Source organism: Chaetura pelagica, unplaced genomic scaffold (genome assembly GCF_000747805.2).
Source record: "Chaetura pelagica isolate M959 unplaced genomic scaffold, ChaPel_1.0 scaffold48, whole genome shotgun sequence".
NCBI lineage: Eukaryota > Metazoa > Chordata > Aves > Apodiformes > Apodidae > Chaetura > Chaetura pelagica.
This window is the reverse complement of record NW_009954241.1, coordinates 4,089,736-4,108,243: the sequence shown is the minus strand read 5'-3', so window position 1 is coordinate 4,108,243 and position 18,508 is coordinate 4,089,736. Positions and strand designations below refer to the sequence as shown.

The following is an 18,508-nucleotide window of genomic DNA, read 5'->3' as shown; positions in this document are numbered from 1 at the left end:
AGCTTTATAGATACAAATTTAGCACTAACCAGCTGTGTCCAATCCCTTTCTGAAGGTCAATCAAATATGCAAATAAATTTGTGGTCTGTTGCATAGTGTAGCTTCGGTGTTTTCAGTGTGAAACAGACATTGAAAAAAGATAATATCACAGGATATTTGTTGACTGCTGGATTTTTTTTCTGCTTCTTTCTCCGTCTAGAATCTGATATCACAACATAAAGACTTTGACGCTGGTTTCGCACCTTTGCAGAAGAAATTATCTACCATCCAAGCCAAATTAGAACTAGAGAAGGAACCACGGCCTGACCTCTTGGGTAAAAAGACACAACTCCAGAGGCTCCAGGTACATTACTGTAATGTTTGACCATGATATCCTCAGTTAATTGTGGTACTGTCTGTTCTTATTTTTTAGCATTAGGAATTCAGTACATTGTCCCCTCAATTGGATTTTGCATTGGATAAATTCATGTAGTCCGGTTTATAGCATGGAATAAATTAAATTGAAACAATGCAGCTGAAGAGCTAGTAAACTCAGCTTGAGGGAAGGGGCAAGCAACTGGAAGCCATTGGTGCCACACCTTCTTGGGCTACTTTTATTGCTGAGCAGAATATATCCTGATTTTTTCCCACTGGGAGTGAAACTGCGTAAAATAATCTGAACCAATCTACCTCCCTTCAAAAGCAGGGAGTTCCCATTGTCCTGCCTCCTTCTGAATCCCTCCTTTCCTGCCCTTTGCCTTGGCAGAGCCTTGACATGGGCTGGATTTACTCCACGGGCTGATTCAGCTGGCCAAGATTAAAAAAAATAAATAAAATCAACAGAATAGTATGATCGTTTTCCACTTCGTTAATGTTTCACACTGATTCAGCAAAAGGTCCAACATGCAGTAGGAGAGCCTGCTCAAGGCATGCAGTGGGACTACATAGCTTGGGGAGGGGAGAGAAGAGTAGGAGGAGAGAGGGCGGATGAGACTCTTCCTTTTCCCATAGTGAGCTACAGTGATTCAGCTCTACAATGCCACTTCACCTTGGATGACCCACAGGGGTATTACCACTATAGTTCTTTGTAATACTTAGCTGATTATACTGTGTCTCCTCTGGCAGCTTCTCAGCAACTTACCTTTGTAAACACCTGGTAACATGTAAGGACATACAACCATTTATTTTGGAAACATTTACTTCTAAATATCAAAACAATTAATTTTCTTAATGACAGCGAGTGTGCCTGATTTTTATTTTTTTTTTTGTCCTCACACTGTCAAAGGAAGCTATATTTAGTATATGTTTTGTGGACATCCATGCCATATCTAGCACATTACCTGTATGGAATCTGTATTTTCCTCTGCAGATGATCCAGGATGACTTGGCAGAACTTTGGATTCAAATGGAGGATGTAGAGAAGCTTGTTCAGTCAAATACCACACACAGGCATGAAATGAACCAACTTTCATCTGATTCTCAGGCCCTGAAGAGATCATTAGAGGTAATGTAAGAAAGAACTTTTAGTTGTCTGAAAAGTTGTCAGTTGCCACTATTTAAAAAAATTTAAATAATCTTTGAGCATATGAATTTATATACTTTGAGTGACAGATTTTTTCATTTCAGGGGAAGAAAGAACTGAGTTCTTATGACTTTGATAACTCCCCAAGGATTCTCTAAGTATTTGTAATGTGATTTCCCTCTGGGAGAGGATACCATTCCTGCAGATTTTATATCTGTATAAATTATTTCTGGAATGGGTCTGAGATTTCTAACCAAAGTTCCCCATAGTTATATTATCATGGAGGTGCTTGAACTTCTTCACAGGTTTCTGCATAGTGTTTTGTTTTGGCTTTTTATAGCTTTGTGACCTAAAAGTTATTAAGAGAAAAGTGTTGCAATTGTGTAAGTATTTGTTTTGACCTGAGGCATTTTGTAACTTGTAAACACAGCTATAAAAGGACCTTCCAAAGCAGTTTCAGAGGAAGAGTTCCTAAAATTGCAGTTCACCATAAAAATACATATGATAAAGTCTTACCCTAATATGCACCGTGAAATTCTAGATTCATTCTCAATGTCGCTGAACTGGACTTTTACCAAAAGTCTGTAGTCATTTCTGATTCAGGGAGTGTAAGTTTTATTTAATTTGGACTGAGATATAAAAAACCCAAACGTATTTATTGTTTCAGCTGAAAAGGAAGGGAGCTGTTCTAGTGGTTAAAGCCCCCCCCTGTGGTTGAATTCAGGCCTGCAGAAGCTTGTGATTGTGTCTGATGCTGAAGGACAAAGTTTTTTGTATCTCATTAAGAGCTGTTGTGTTTTTTTTTCCTTTTGCCCGTGAGATTCTGTTCCAGTAGTTACAGTGTTAGATCCATTAATTAAACCACGTTTTTTTCTGTATTTCTTTGCTGACATATTTTTGTCATTTGTAGGTGATGATACAGCAAAGTGAAGAGCATGTTCAGAAGCATTGGGCATATAATGACAAACTATCTGACCTCCAGCAGTGGATCACAGCAACTGCAGAGAAGATTGACTCCTACCAGGGTGCTGATGGACAGCAGAACACCAAGGGCAGGGTGGCAGACCTTGAGGTGAGAAAAGCATCTTAGTGTATTATGTTACCTATTCACTTTGTAAAATTTGGACATTAATGGCAGGGATTTTCTTTTCTAGTGAGGGTTTCCTAGCTGGGGAGAGGAGTGATGGTTTGTTCCTTCTGGAATAACTGTTGGTTGCTGCTGCTTCCTCCCTGCTTTGTCAGCTGCTGTGGGATGTAGAACTAGGAAAAGACAAGAACAGTGAGAAATGACTAAGAACTGTGGAACTGAATAAAGTATTATCAAAGGATAGGTGGTTTTTAACAATAGCTCTGCCTGCCAGGGTGATCTCTCTGGACAGTACCTACCTTTGTCTGTGCTTACTCATCAGTACATTGACCAGTATTATCCTATTAGCTAACCTTATACTGTGTTGAACTGAACTGTTCCACAGCTGCTAGCTTCTCCCAGTGTAGCAGTGTTTTGCATGCTAGATTCTTCACTCTGACAGGTCAGGTCAGCTGGCAGCTTTTGCCTTCATGCAGGAAACCAAGATATCTCACGGGAAGACTATAGAAGGGGTGCATTGACAGCTTGTGCCCTTTGCATTTTGCCATCAGTTCTTTGACCTATGTTGGCTCTTTGCAAGAATCCACAGTATATTTTTTTTCCCGCTAGGTATGTTCTAGCTAGTGCCAACAGAACCAGCATAGTCCTGGACTGAACATGGCCTTCAGTCTGACATAGCCTCTGCTTTACCCAGGATACCTAGAAGTAACTGTAAGGGCTGTACGTTTCAGAGATGGCTAGCTGAGTTTCCAGATAAGGAGATCCAGCTGCACCTTGTGGAAGCTCATGGCCAGCTGGTCATGGAGAATTCTTCCCCAGAGGAGATTGCCCATGTCCAGGCAGAGCTGGATCAGCTGAAGAAGTCATGGAGATCACTGAAGGAGATGGCAAAAGGGTAAGTATTTATGTACATATTACTTGTGTCCCTTCAAGAGGATGCTCTTTACTGCTCTATGACCAGGCACGTTTCATGCTTTATGCTCTGTGCTGTAAAAGTGAACAGCTATGTTACAATTCAAGGAGCAAGATGAGATTTTATTTAAAAATTTGTAAACTAGAAATTGATACTTTCAAGAAAACCATTTTAGAGAATTCAGGGACCACATTAGGCTATGAAGGTGCCTTTACCTCACACTTGGAATAGATAATGTCTCCTTAGGACCTGTCTCACCTTTGTACTGGCAGTCTATGTCAGAGGAGACAGAGCATAGACTGAGTGACTCCTGCTGTTCTGTCTCTCCTTCCTGCTCTCCTTGCTGTCTGATCTGAAGGTGTCTCCAAGGAGACTATGTCTGCACTGGGATTTGTGCCTTTTGCAAAGCTGTAAAAGAATAAACAGAGTTAGAATCCTCTCTTGGCTGGCAAATGTAGACTTAATTTATGTTGCCTTCACTGTGCAATGTGAAAATGCTGCTCCTATTTGCTAGTCTGTATTAAAAATTAATACTGTGATTCATACATAGTGTCAAAATAGGCGTAAAAATGGGATTTCTATATTGAGAAAGGTTTGCAGTGCCTGCTGTCACCATGTAGTAGGATGTTAAAAGTAGTATTTTTTAGGGTCCCTCACTCCACTGAATAAAAGTAAAAAAAACACTTGGAAATGTTAGAACTAGAGGATTGGTGCTGCTTTGAGACACTTCTGTCTTGATCTTAATTTGTTAAAAAGATACTATAAAGAACTTGGATAATAGTAGTGCTATTAATAGTAATAATAGTATAAAAATAGTAGTGCTATTTCATCAGAGGTATCCCCCATAAGCCCTTTCAAAATGTGGATGTCTCATTATTAGATATTTCACTGCACTGATGTCTCTGGTTTTGTGATTTAAGTCTTCTCGAACAGAGGCAGTTAAACAGACCAGTAGCTGATAAGAAGAAGAAAATGGTATTTGTGGACAGCAGACAGATGTCTGGACCTGGCTTCCATCTTTTAGATGTAGATCCCAAGCATAAGCAGGTGAGAAGAGAACTCTGTATTGCCTTCATAACAGCTTCACAGTTTTATCGGCTTTATTTGATGTTATGGGTTACAAAGCTGGAGGTTAAGATATTGCAATCAAGCCTTCAGAGGAAACATCTGACAAAACAGTAAGGGCTTTTTTTGTTCCTGTTGTTCTGTAACCTAGGAGAGGATAGAAGGGCAAAATGCAAGCAGCCACTTGAAGCTCGTACGCAACTTTGAAGAGTGGTTACAAGGAGAAAACACCAAACTGACCAAAATTCTTGCTGTGACTTCATCTTCTACCGAGGAAATTAAGGCACGCCAGAGCAAACTGGAGGTTAGTTTTCAGAGGATGGAATCAGAGGCAAATACTGCAATAAGTGCAAGTTCTTGCAGAATTTATAAAACAAACAAACAAAAACAACATAAAAACAACACCAGCCAAAACCAAAAACCCAAAAGTCAGTCACTACACTCTCTGATTTAGGAGATTCTAGATTAGATGAAGCTCAGAAATTTAGGACAAATATTTAATCTCTTTTACTAAGAAAGGTGTGCCAGAGCAGAAGTGGTAGAAAGGAAGGGAGCAGTGTGGCATCTAGCTGTTAGACTGGGCATCTCCAGTGTGGTACGGAAAAGGTGTTCATTAAAAGAAGCTGACTAAAATCAGTGTCTAGTATTTGACCTTAGTCTTTCTGTTGAGTATAGCCAGACACAATGGCAATCAATGCTGTAAGAAATTAAACAAACAGAAGTATCCAAGGCTACAGCAGTTCAGCAGATAAGTAGATCCTTTTGTATCATTTCAGGCCAAAAAATGTTCCCAAAATAAAGCACTGTTCCAGAGTACCTAGTAGTTTGATTTAGTACTACTGCTCTTTCAAATGCTAGATTGAAAAAGTGGAGCCTTCTTCACTTCTGAGTTGCTGCTGGCCTTGTATTTGCCTGCAGGAACTGCAGTCTCGTGTGCCTGATGGTCAGCATATTTTTGAGGACCTTCTTCATCTTCATGCTGTAATTGGACATTCTGAAGATCTGGAGGATCTGCGTTACCAATGGATGCTCTACAAATCTAAACTGAAAGAGTCCATGAGTTCACCGGTAAGTTCCAGCACTCAATTCACAGCTGGGGTTCTGTGCCATCTCTCTTAGGTTGCTTCACATTGCTAGTCATAGTGCAACAGTACCTATGTGTGTGTCTGCTTAATTAAAACCTCCCGTAGAAAGTGCCATCAAACACAGAACAAGCTTAGCCATATATTTATAACTATAGGCATGAATATTCTTGTATTAAAATAAGAGTTGTGTGCTTTGTCCCTCTGTAAGTGGTGTGCCAGATGCTTCTCAGAATGGAAGATTCAAACCAGAGTGACAATTGGCTGCTGTCAAAGACACAGACAGTTGGGGACAAAGATGTGTTGTGTTTGTGAATATTTTGCATACACAGCTAGTTCTGGGCACATGGATTTCTAGTTTTGCACTTTCTCCATACATTCTCTATTGAGATTATTTTTTTACCAATTCCTTAAGTAAGAATATATTTACTGTTCATTGTCTCATACTGTTCATGTCTCCTGAGAGAAAAAGTGATCAGCACAGCCACTGACTGAATGGACTCAAAGTAAGTGCACAGAAGGACCTAGTCCATTGTGAAACTGTCTTTCTGGGCTAAGGATTTTGAACTAAATAAAGAGGAGGATTTTTAATGCAAGAACCAAATAATTAAATTTACCAAGTTGATTAAGGATGCCAGAATTCATTCACATAACACAAGTAAATCATGTTTTTCTAGATTTATTACTTAAATTATGTGTTCAACTTCAAGATACTTTAATCAGAGGATTAGACTTCACAGGTGTGCATTAGGTACTTTCTGTATGGAAGTGCTTTGACAGGTATCTGAATTTAGCACCTAAAACATGAAGCACCTGAAAATTTTCTGCTTTAGGTAACTTTGTCTTCAAATCCAAAGCTTCATTAGAATACAAATAATTTAAAGTCCCTGAAAGGTAAGTGTGACCTCTGTTAATAAAGAGAATATTTATAAAATTTTTTTGCCATTGACTGTAGCAAGTTACTTTTACTAAAATCTTGTGTAAGCACAAATACAGTCAGTAGGTGTCAGTAAAGCCCAAGCTATTGCTCACAGAGCTCGTATCTGATTCAAACGGTCAAAAACCTGAAAATATTTCGGCTTTCTGCCTAATGTGTGTTTAAAAAGTCATTTAAAAAAAAAAATCAAATCTCCTGCTGGTTCACTCTATCCAGCTGATCACGAATTTGAAAGAAAGATCCCCTGTGAGGTGAATACCCATTTATAGGCTCCACTGGGATCTTAAGTTTATGCTTGAAGTTTTTTCTATTTTATTTTTAATCTTTTATTTTAGTGTTTGTTGCTTTGTTGTGTTTTGTTTTTTTCTCTTTGAAACGAAGTTCTGGATTTTTTGAAGGACCAGACAAATTCAGAGATAGGGCAGTTTCCTGTCACTAGGCTAAAATAGTATTTGATCAGACATTTTGCAGATAATTATTTTAAATTGAACTTTCTTGAAGTTTTTTTATATTAATTTGATTATTAAGAGACTCGCGTCAACAACAACAACAACAAAAACCAAAAAAAACCCCAACAAAACAACAAGAAACCCAGACCAAACCAAAAAAAAAAACAACAAACCCAAACCACACACAAACAAACAAACACACACATTTATTTTCTCCAGATTTTAAAAGGAAAAATATTGCAGAGTTTTTACTCTCAAGCTATATTTACTGTATTTCTGGAAGGTATGTATCCATCACCTGGAAGACTAGAAGAAGTAATTTTTTATATATATCTACTTGCTGTATGAACTTAATAACTTTTTCAAAGTAGAGCCCAAATTTCTCTCAAGTTTTAGGGGGCAAGTACCTACCATAATTTTGAAGATGGCACTTCTAATTCTTCAGACACTTGTGAAAAAATTGCTTTGGATCATTCAGCCCATCTTTTTTTCTAATGCAGAAAAGCAGAGAAAGTCGAGAGATTTGTCTAATGCTATTAGACTAAATCCTTATTCTAAGCAGCAGAATTCCTCCTGTGAAGGATTTTCTTTGGAAGTGATGATAAAGAAACAGAAGTCATACAGGAGAAGATAAGGAGACTTTTAAGAAAACAAAATGTGGCCAGTTTCTTATTAAACCCAAGCAGCATTTCTGATCCCATGTTGATGAAGTCAGCGTGTTTTCCTGGTGACCTGAGCAGCACTGAACTGAGTCTTTTCTCTGTGTCACAATTGGCTTTGTTTATGGACACTGTTTGTTTCAACTTTAAACTGTCATTTCATTTTCCCTTGTTTTCAGAAGGAATAGAGTAAGGCTTTATTTGCCCAACACAAAGCAGACTGCACGAATGATGTGCTGCTGGAATATAATAACATGATAATCTTAAGCTAAATCAAAACGTTGATTTCTCCTGTTGCACCATGTCTTCAGAAGAGACCAACATTTGAAGGGTGCAATACAGTGCTCTTGTAGTATGGCCAGAGATTAAGCTTTCCTCATTCAGATGAGGTATTCCTCTGGTACTCAAGTGTGGAGTAGCATCTCCAATACTTTTTTCCAGTGAAATACCAACCAATTTAAGGTAGTTTTCACACATTCCCTTAATAGTTTTGGCTGCAGTTCAGCCTTCCCAAAAACACCTAAAGAGTTTCTGTTCTTGTCTGTCTGGCTTAGGATTAATTGTTCAGTACTGTTGGTCATCCAGTAAGGTCACCAGAATTTTTCAGGCTGGAAGAACAATATGACATTTTAATAGTAAGTGTAGAGGCAGCCAAATGTTTGCTAGTGCTGCTTTTCCCTCAAGATCTAAAGGGATATTCCAGAAGACCCACCAAGGAATTCTCTGGTTTTGGGTGAGATTGTTTATAGAGGAAAACAAAACAAAAATCTTTAAGCCTAAGCACATCTCCACTGCACAATTAGATATATTATTTTAATTAATCTGTACCACCTACTTTGAGGTAGGTGATATTTATTCCTCCTTAATTTCTCTCAAGGAGACTAAAGTCCTCTGTTCGTTTTCAAGGATACTGGAATAACATAGTGACAGGCAGCAAACATTTGCTGGCAAGAGTACAAATAAAGAAAACATTCTATGAGTTTTTAATAGCTACTGAACACAAACAAAGAGAAACAGCTTGGGGTAGGAAGAAATGAAGAACTGAAGTACCTTATAAGCATGAAGGAAATGGCTCCCATTGAACCATCAAGTGATTTGCAGTTTCCCTCTGGCCAGTACAAAAGTGGCAGATACTTACACCTTGCTCAGTTCAGTGTGATTTTGCTGACTTCAAAGCATTCATTTTGTATTGAAACAGTGTCGCTACAATGTGAATCCAAGAACTGTAAGCAGAGGTGTCTCTTTTTTCATTTAGGCTGAGGCTTCTATATGAAAAGGAGCCTGTGTTACTCTAAGATTCTTGAGCACCAACTTAAAACAAACAGAAAATAATGTTGATCTGTTTTGGGTGCATCACTGTTCAGGCTGAGAGGAGAAGCAAACCAACTGCAGAGTTCCTGGCTTTACAATTTATTTTAAATTCTGATTTAACACATGAAGTGTGGCTAGAAATTAAGGAAAGATTAGGAAAAATATTAATATATATTTTGAACATCGTTTCAAAATTGTGGTGAAGGAAATTAATTACCCTGAATGTCCAGCTGGTTGCAGGAGTTAGTATCTGCAGAAAGTACACATGGTTAGGGCTGCATCACTGTACTTGCAACATCTAGTGAGTCTGCATGCAATGGGATCAGGTTATCTCTGATTTGTCAGCTCCCTTATGCTTTTGGGTCACGTAATATCAGCAGAGGTGGTAGAATTTCAGCTATTTTTGGTCTGATCTCTCCTTTCTGCAACACAGTGTCCCCATTGACTCTGCTTGTCTCTCCCATTTGAGCTGCAAGTATTTTGCAGCAGCAGCAGATAAACCTGGAGAAGGGGAAGACCCAGCTGTGGTCAGTCTCATTCCATTCCCTTCTGGTTTTATTCCATTTCTAGCCTGTCTGGCCAAATGTTGAGCAGAATAAAGCCTGCTCTAATGTATTTCAATGTGGGTTTTTTTCTGATCATTCTAGAGGACGTGCCCCCAGCCACTGGTGCCCTTAGGAACAGTATGGGCTAATGATTGCGATGTGAGCGACTTGTTGTTGATTAACAAAAAGCAGTTGCAGGAAATTGCACTGGCTGCAGTGAATTTTTAGCAGGTGCCAGTGACAGGGCAATGTAGATGGATATTTCTGCAGGGCACCCAGCACACCCGAAGACATAATCAAGCAAATGCTCAATAATAACTATGATAAATGTTACTTTCAAAGGTTGGCTCCTTCCTACCCGAAAATATTCCATAAGCATTCTTAGCATAAATAGGAAGTCAAAGGCTTGTTATTCACAGGTCTAGGTAGCACTGTTTGATTTATTTTCTTGAGTGCTCAGAGTAATTACACTTCCTTGCTAAACAAATGGTTCTGGCTTTATTGTTTGTACAAACAAAATAATTAGGATTCATTACGTCAGTGGTCAGGTAATTGCTTCCTTTGAGATTCTGCTAAGAGTAATCTCCTGTAACACACAGACAGAAGGAACATGTAATTTAATCTTATTTAGAGACACCATTGATCTGGATTCAATCAAATTAATGCAGTCATTCAGGAGTTGCCACAGCTTACCAGGAAGAAAACAATAATACTCTCTGCTCTGGCCAAGTGCAGATTTGACTGGGAATCTTCACGGCAGAAAGTCACATCACAGAAATGCACAGCATCCTGTGTATATGCCTGTGTTAGTGGCACCTCTCTATTGAAAGTATGTGGCCCATTTGTTTTCTTGAAGTCTTGCTCTGTGTTAGCCACTTGAAATCTTCTGTACAATTACATTCTTAGTAAAATGGAAAAGACTCACTAAAAGGTATCTTTCTCTCAGTTTTCAGTATCTCTTTTATACAGATAGATAATATCACTCCAAGCAGAATAATCCTGACTGCCTCTTCCTAACGCTTACCCCCTGCTAAGTATGATGTGCCAGACAGCATCACCCCTTCCTTCTCCAGAAGGCCTATGAGCTTCCCCGCACGTTACTGCACATGTGAGACTCTTTGCCTGGAACTTATTTCTGTAGATTTTGTGTTGTTTACCAAGCAATGTTACAGCTTTCCCAGATGCTAGAAAACAGACACTCTTTGTCTGTTACCTGGTTCTGCCACTTCTGTGGCTTGCAACACTGTCCCCCTATAGAAGTGCTGGTGCAAGATGTCAAAGACATCCTGCTTCCCAGAACACCTCGTTCATAACTTTCTCATACTGTTAATGTGGTAGTATCTAGGTATGTGGTTGGTGGTCCCTGCTTCCTGTGTTGAAAAGATGCACCCTTTGGTAGCCTATCATGTTAGAAATATTTGCAAATTTTCACCAAGGAGAAATATTAGAATTATTTTTTCAGCAGATGTAATTTTTTTTTTTTTACCTCCTAACTGAAAAGTGGTGAGAGAGATTTGTTGCCTAGTAGCAGAATGAAACCATTTTTCAGAATACACTTGAAAAAACTTTTTAACACTGCTATAAGAAGCAGGGTAGGAAGATTTTTGTAATCAATACCTCAAACTGTATGTCTCAGGTTTTTAGAAATAAGCCATCACATTTTAAATTTTTTTAAATAAAATGCAAATATTAATCAAATTATGCATGGTGACTGCTGAAGTTTAAGACAAGTTTAGCCTTGACTGCACAGAAGTCACTCACAAAGCAGCTGGAAACATGATAAACCAGCTTTTGATGTCCTTAGCTTTTTCTACAGGTTCCAGAACATGTCTTTGTTTAGTTTTTTATTCTTTCTATGCCCAACTTAATGAGTTTATTTCAAATTGCAAGGCTGGGTGGAAGCTGTAAACTGGGAAAAGTTGTTTTACTTCTCTGCCTTCCTGATTAAATGTACACCACCAATGTCTCCTAAATTTCAGATGCATTGACTGGAAAGTCATCAAGCCACTAACTGCCAATAACTGGCATTCTGAAAGCAGTACAGGATTCCTCTTAAGTGCAAAATACATTTACTGGGATAAATTGTATTACTTATGAATGTATTTAAAACCAGTGGAGTATTCCTATATTTTTAATTGAATTAAATTTAAATCCACAAGCAGCTGAGCCCCTTACAGTTGCTCACTCACACCCCCCCACAGTTGGATATGGAGGGGAATTGGAAGGGTAAAAGGTGAGAAAACTCATGGGTTGAGCTAAAGGCAGTTTAATAACTAAAAGAAAGAAACAAAGGATTCCCCCCAAAAAAATCCACAAACCAACCAAACAACCAAAAACAAACAGCAAACAAACAAACCAAAGCCAACAACAAAACCCCCACAAACCCCAAGAAAACCTACAAACAGCCCACAAGTAAAACACATAATGCAGAAAAACTCAAGGGCTCACTGCCAGCAAATTGATGTCCGGGCAACGGCATCCCTGGTAAAACTCCTCCCCACCTAGTTTTTATTGCTGAGTATGTTTTCATAGGGTTGGAAATACCCCTTTAGTCAGTTTGAGTCAGCTATCTGCGCTGTGTTCCCTCCCAACGTCTTGTGCACCCCCAGCCTACTAGCTGGCAGCAGTGTGAGAGCAGAAAAGGCCTTGACACTGGTTAATCACTGCTCCGCAAGAAGCGAAACATGAGTGTGTTACCAGCACTGTTTTAATCACAAATCCAAAATATTGCCCCATACAAGCTACTCTAAGAAAATTAATACTATTCCAGCTGAAATTACTACAACTGGTTTAAACACCTATTACCTTGTTTTGAACATTTTGCAAATACTTAGTTTGTGATAGGAAATTAAATGTAACTCACTGCCTGCTGTTGGATATGGAAATGTGCTTCAAAATTACCTCACTGAAAGTGTGACCTTTCATATTCTTATAGCATGGAACTAAGACATTTTTAGTGGCCCATCCTACCTACCACTTTGCCAATGTTCTGCAGTGCTTCCTAACTTCTGTCACATGTCACACACTTTCCAGATAAAAAGAAATTAATTTCCACTGCTTATGTGCTGAAGATGGGACCAAACCAGAGACTTTTTCTGCTTTCTTTGGCCTGGAGAATTATAGAAATCAGTGGTACTTTAACAAATCAGGCTGTAGCCCTTGTCCTATGGCATGCTTCTTCTAAAAGAGTGTCATGTTGTATATACACAGGAAAGTGAACCTTTATAAATCTGTGTCACAGTAGCACATGGCAGAGTACTTAGTTCTAAGCAACTTTGCAGCAGAAATTCTGAAATATGTGCCATATGTGACTGCTGAAACCTCAGATACAAACTGCTTGCTTTACTCGTTTTCTGTTTCTTTTTAAATGGAGCCTTCATCAAAGATTGTAGCTTGTATTCCAACCATGTTGAGGTACTACAGAATCAACCCTAAGGGAGAAAACATAGCCTGTGATTTGCCCGTATGCTTCTTTATGTACATACACTTCAGAATTGAAAAGAACGTGAAGGTTGCAAAGTCAAGCAATCTGAAGATAGAACTGAAATTGCTTGTGTGACCTCAGTTAACCTCCCTTCAGCACATTTTTTCTGGTAGCTCTTTATGGTAAGCACAGGACTCAAAAGAGGTCCCAACCATCCTTACTCATTCCTCAGTGCTGCTTGCCTAACCTGGGCAGTGCTTGCGTTTAGGAAAGTAAAGTTCTGAAGCCGGTGGCTCACTGGCCTTTTGCAGAAGCCACATAACCTCTGATTGACAGTATACAACTCCTAGTTCCTGCTGCAGTGTATGGGAATGGGGCAGAGCTTTGCCCAAGAGCAAGTTGGATGCTCAGTTCTATGTTGACAGTAGTATCCACCTCCCCCAAATTATTTCCCTCTTGAAAAAAGCAGCTGTGATTTATAATATGTTGCTTATTTAGAGAAGGATACTCATATCTCTGAGTTGAGAACTGATGAGGAGCCCCTGGAACTGATCTCTTCATGTCAGCAATAAACTGCCGATATGGGCAATAACTGGTAATTCGGCAATAAACTGCCAAATTCAGCGGCAACTTAATTTGTACCCAGTGGGATCTAAAGTGACAGAAACCCAGGGCCTTTCAGAGGCAAAATATCTCTGATAAGGCAACTGCTTTACCAAAAAAAAGTGATGGTGCACAATGATGGTATGCTTCTTCTCAGAATGAAAGGGACTTACGGTAAGCTGCTGTTACGGCCTTCCTGGCAGCTCTGCTTATTCTCATAAGAATAATGAAGTGGTAGAATGAATACTTGTGTAGGTCATCCTTTCTAAGGCCTGTCCTTCCTATTAGGATGTACTTCCTCTGTATCTGTTGCTATAGTTTAAGCCCATTAGGCTGTCATCTGCCCATTGTGGACATAGGCCTGGATTCTGTCTAAGCATTTAACTCAGGGGTTTCCAAAATGGTACAGAAAATGTAAATGGAGGTTGTCTCTCCACCTCTTCTGGAAGAAGGAATTATGAGCCAGGTTTACACCTAGCACAAGGAGTTTGTTCTTCATGCCAGTTGGTTGACCCGTGGAACCTCTTGCTGAAGTGTATTGAGGGTTTTTTAAGTTTGTATAAGTTCAAGGGGAAAATGGAAACCTCCGAATGAAAGATTCACTGTGTGTTAAATAGGTGGATGAGGTACATGAGGCTCAAGAAGCTGCCTGAGCTGAAACTAGTTGGAAACTGAGAATATTAAGGAGAAATGCTTGCCTTGGTATCTACACATCTGCAACAAATGTATGGTAGTGTAGACCATATTCTGTAGAATATAGGATATTTGAGCTGGGTCCTGCACTGGCGTGAAGCAACATGGCTGTAGGTGTCTTTGTATAGTGTCTGTAGGGGCACTGGGGCATTGGTCCCCTTATCCATGTGGAGAGCAGGAATTTTCAGGCACCAGTGTTTCTCAGGTTAGTCTCTCAGTGAAATGCTCTAAGGTAGAAGTAATTAATCCAGACTAAATCTTTTTCCTCTGCTGAATCACTGATTCTGTGATGCAGGTATGATTTTTGTCAGGCATACTGGTGACACAAAAGCAGCAACAAAAACCCACTAGTGAGCATGGTATAAGATGCTATATTTCTCTGCTCTCTCAAATACCTAAATTAACTTTTCCTATATCCTGGAATGTGGTCAATAGCAAAGCAAGGGGTGTACTGATTTTTTGTTAAACCACTTCAGCAACTTAGGCAGGAATATTATGTAGCAAGTTCTAAAGTGTTTTCTTGCTGTTTCCCATCTAAGTGATTTTTCATGGTGTGTTTGGTAAAGAATTATTAACTGCAAACAGATTTAAGTACTGAGGACTCCCTAGATCTAAACCAATGCTTGTCATTCAAATGCCCCAACATGAATCAAGCACAAATGTGAATGTTCACAGCCAGTGTAGTTCATTTGGTAACAAGCATGCATTTAGCATTACACAAAACACAGCCTCTACCCCTTGACAGTCATTGCTTGTCCTGGTATTTTTAGGGAGAAGGGGGAGGACATTTATCCTTGATGGCAAACTTTAAAAGTATATTTTCTTTTTAAATGTCAACTTATTCCTTTTCCATTTGTATTTCAAAAATATCTCTGACACTTTGGCTCAATACCCAGGTATTCCAGCTGTTATTCTAAGATGGTGGAAATTAAAGTTCTGTTGACTTCACTGGAGCTTTGCCAGTTTTCCTCAGAGAAAGATTTTATTTCAGAATATTTAGTGGAGCCTGGATCTAACACACGCACTGCAGGCACTGTGGGTGCTGGGCAGCAGCTGCACTGGTGCCAGGAGCTGGAGTGATTAGGGAAGGGGAATTCCACTGCATAGCAAGGGTTGTGGATCCCACTTTTGATCTCATATAGAAATTAAATGCTCAAACTGACTTTTGCAAAGGTGGAACTGTGTCATACTGCCCTTCTCTAACCCACAATGATGTGCTGAAGGGTTGGGAGTGGGGTCCTGATTCCAAGTAGACACGTACAGCCTGGATCACTCTGAGCCCATCAGAACAAAACTTGGGCATGTAAGTAATGAATCCATTTGTAAGAGTATCTGCTGAACTCCAGGAATAAGCATTTCTCAATCCTGACTTCATTTAGTTGTCTCTGTGCATAATCCTGCTGCAGACACTGAAGTTAATAGTAAATCTCCCATGGATTTCAGTGCATGCAGGTTGGGGCCCTCATATATTAAGGGTTTATCATTGCAAATTTGCTGAAAGCACCAAACCCTCACAGCTCTTGTGTGCCTCATCTTCAGTCCTGCAGAGACATCATAATACCATGTTTGTGGTAGCAGAGTTATTCCCATGGCAACACGTGGAGTCAAATACAAGATTCTGACCTTGCTATGTAATCAAACAAAAGGGAGAAGCTGGAAAGCAAAGACTAAAGTTCATAAAATACAAATGCCTGTTTTTTTAATTGGCAAGTAAGTTACAACTCAGATACTGCAGGTCAAGAATGACAGAGCAAGCAGCTGTTGCTCTGCTGCATCTGCCTGACACAATAATTAAATCTCATTAGCCATTTGGTATAATGGGAGCAAACCAACTACAGCAGAAGAAGGATTTCACAGCACAACTGTCTCATGATCTGTAACTGCAGCTATATGTTTGCCTTCATAATTAATTCTGTAAGCATTTATATAGAGCTGCAAGAGACTGAGAAATTTAGAAAGCAGTGGAAGAGAGAGACCCTTAAAAATAGAAAGGGATCATTATTTTTCTCTACCATCATTCTGTCCTTTATGTTCTCCGCTGAAGTTTCCTACAGAGTATTCATGTGGTGCTTTAGTAGGACAAAGGCATTGCCTGTTGAGCCAAGGATCCAGGAGAGGCCAGAACTAATTCTGCTGCAGTACTGACGTTGCCTGTGGCTTCACCACAACAAAACATAGAATCATAGAATGGTTAAGGTTGGAAGGGACCTTAAAGATCATCAGGCTTCAACCTCCCTGCTATGAACAGGGAGACCTCGCACTAGACCAGGCTGCACAAAGCCTCATCCAACCTGGATGATGACACATAGTTCATCTGATGGACAAGAGATACCCAGGAATCTTGCCAGGGAAAATCTCACTTCTTAATTACTCTTTCCTGAATTCTGTAGCCCCAAAAAAGTTTTCTTCTAGTTTTGCAGATTCAAACTGGATTCATGCTAGAAGAAAACACTTTGCAGCAGTGAATTCTTCAAGAAAGTGAAATATTGTCCTAAAATAAATGGTTTAGGTACCATTTTCAGTCAGCTGGAGCACACCAAGCACCCAGGCTGGATCCCAGGGCAAGGACAACATGGGTTGTTCTCCCCCTCTACCTGGCAGTTTGATGTAACTGAAATGCACACCTCGAGGTCTGTATTTTTCTAAGTTTCTCTTTGATTTGTGCCTTTCAGAAGCGCTCTGGACGTGTGTGCTCCTTCCTGCATCGAGTGTGCTGGGCAGCACTGCCACTGCAACTACTCCTCTTGCTCCTCCTGCTCCTGGCTGTCCTCCTGCCCCTTGCAGAGGAGACCCACAGCTGCACACTGGCCAACAACTTTGCTCGGTCCTTCAAGCTGATGCTGAGACATGAGGGCCCACCTCCAACCTAACTTCTTGGCATGGCATGAGGTGACTCAGAAATAAAGACTCTTTATTTTTAACAATCTCAAGTATTGTAGATTTTATGGCTTCCTAACAAGGCCATCATATCAACTAGATAGGTCAAATAAATGCAACATACTAATAGTCCACTTAAATCATGTATTTGAGCAAATTAATATTTTTACAATATTTTATTACTATATTTATAATATGTATATAGAGATTGTGTATGTATATATATGTACATATATGTGTAAATGCATATCTGTTGTCAAACTAACATCCACCATCCACTCATCCACTGTTGAAGGATAATCCTCCAACATTTCTGTTTCTACCATCTTTCAGCAAGGAATACTGAATGGTGGCTTTGTTGTGGGGGTTTTGGGGTGATTTTAAAAATCAGATTCTCATTGTTTACAACTGAAGTCAGAGTATGAGAAGATGTAAGCATGCACCAAATTGCAAGTTTGAGAACAGGCAGAGTAGAATCATGTTTGAATATGGTGGTTGACATTCAGCCCAAAGAAAATTGGAATTATTCTATTTGAAGTCTTGAGCTGTTTCGGTTCTTTTTTCAGTATCTGAATGCGGGGATTATGGAAGGTAATGGAAATGTTTCTACCGACTTCAGTAGGAGTGGGTCTCCTCTTGTTCTCATTTTTTTACCAGATTTCTTTTGCAATTACTGTGTTCTCCAGCCCACCTGAATGAGGGGAGGTTGAATACAGTGGGAAGAAAGCTGGGGAAAAAAGAATATATGTATATTTTTAGCATCTCTATGGCAAGAGACCTTTTAAAATCAGATCGCAGTTTTCTGAACAAATTTGTGAGCATTAAACAAAACCTTGTTTCAGAGATCTTCTCTAGAGAAAGCAGTGGTGATTTTTTCTTGTTTGTGCGATTTTTTACTTTATGAAGAGGCATTTGGTAATGGATCGTAAAGTCTGAACAGTGGGATGCAGCCTGGCTCAGTGTTGGCAAAGCAAAATTTGGAGGTACTTTAGTAATATCACTCTGGAAACAAGATTCCTTCCTAGGACGTTTCTATATTAATGGTTTGTTAAACTGTTGTAAACTGATTGTATCAGAGACAGTCAAGCATAGATTTCTATATGCTCTAAACTCTGAGATGATAACAAATTGTCATTTATTTACTTAACCTTATGCCTGATTTATCACTTTTTTGAATGTACGTTTTAACATTGCCTTTTAATGTAAAACCAGTTCTCACTTTACTGTGATGAAACCATTCTTAGTGGTGTTTTACCTAACTGACTTCTGAGCAAAAAGGTGATTTTTAAAGTTTCATGCCATTCCTAAGAGCTATCCCTTTTTTGTCTCATGTTTTTAGTTCCAGTAGTAAACATTTAAAAA

The 18,508-nt window shown here is 39.3% G+C and overlaps 1 protein-coding gene across 1 annotated transcript in view; it reads left to right on the top strand.

The window, feature by feature from the left end:
* Positions 1 to 17,139, top strand: part of SYNE3 (spectrin repeat containing, nuclear envelope family member 3) — a 31,397-nt gene extending 14,258 nt beyond the window's left edge. Inside the window, exons 9-17 of the mRNA XM_010003738.1 lie at positions 200 to 343; positions 1,349 to 1,483; positions 2,412 to 2,573; positions 3,320 to 3,483; positions 4,422 to 4,548; positions 4,721 to 4,870; positions 5,485 to 5,648; positions 6,979 to 7,006; positions 16,945 to 17,139. Coding sequence (XP_010002040.1) covers positions 200 to 343; positions 1,349 to 1,483; positions 2,412 to 2,573; positions 3,320 to 3,483; positions 4,422 to 4,548; positions 4,721 to 4,870; positions 5,485 to 5,648; positions 6,979 to 7,006; positions 16,945 to 17,139 — 1,269 coding nt within the window. The remainder of the gene's footprint in view (positions 1 to 199; positions 344 to 1,348; positions 1,484 to 2,411; positions 2,574 to 3,319; positions 3,484 to 4,421; positions 4,549 to 4,720; positions 4,871 to 5,484; positions 5,649 to 6,978; positions 7,007 to 16,944) is intronic.
* Positions 17,140 to 18,508: the final 1,369 nt, after the last annotated feature.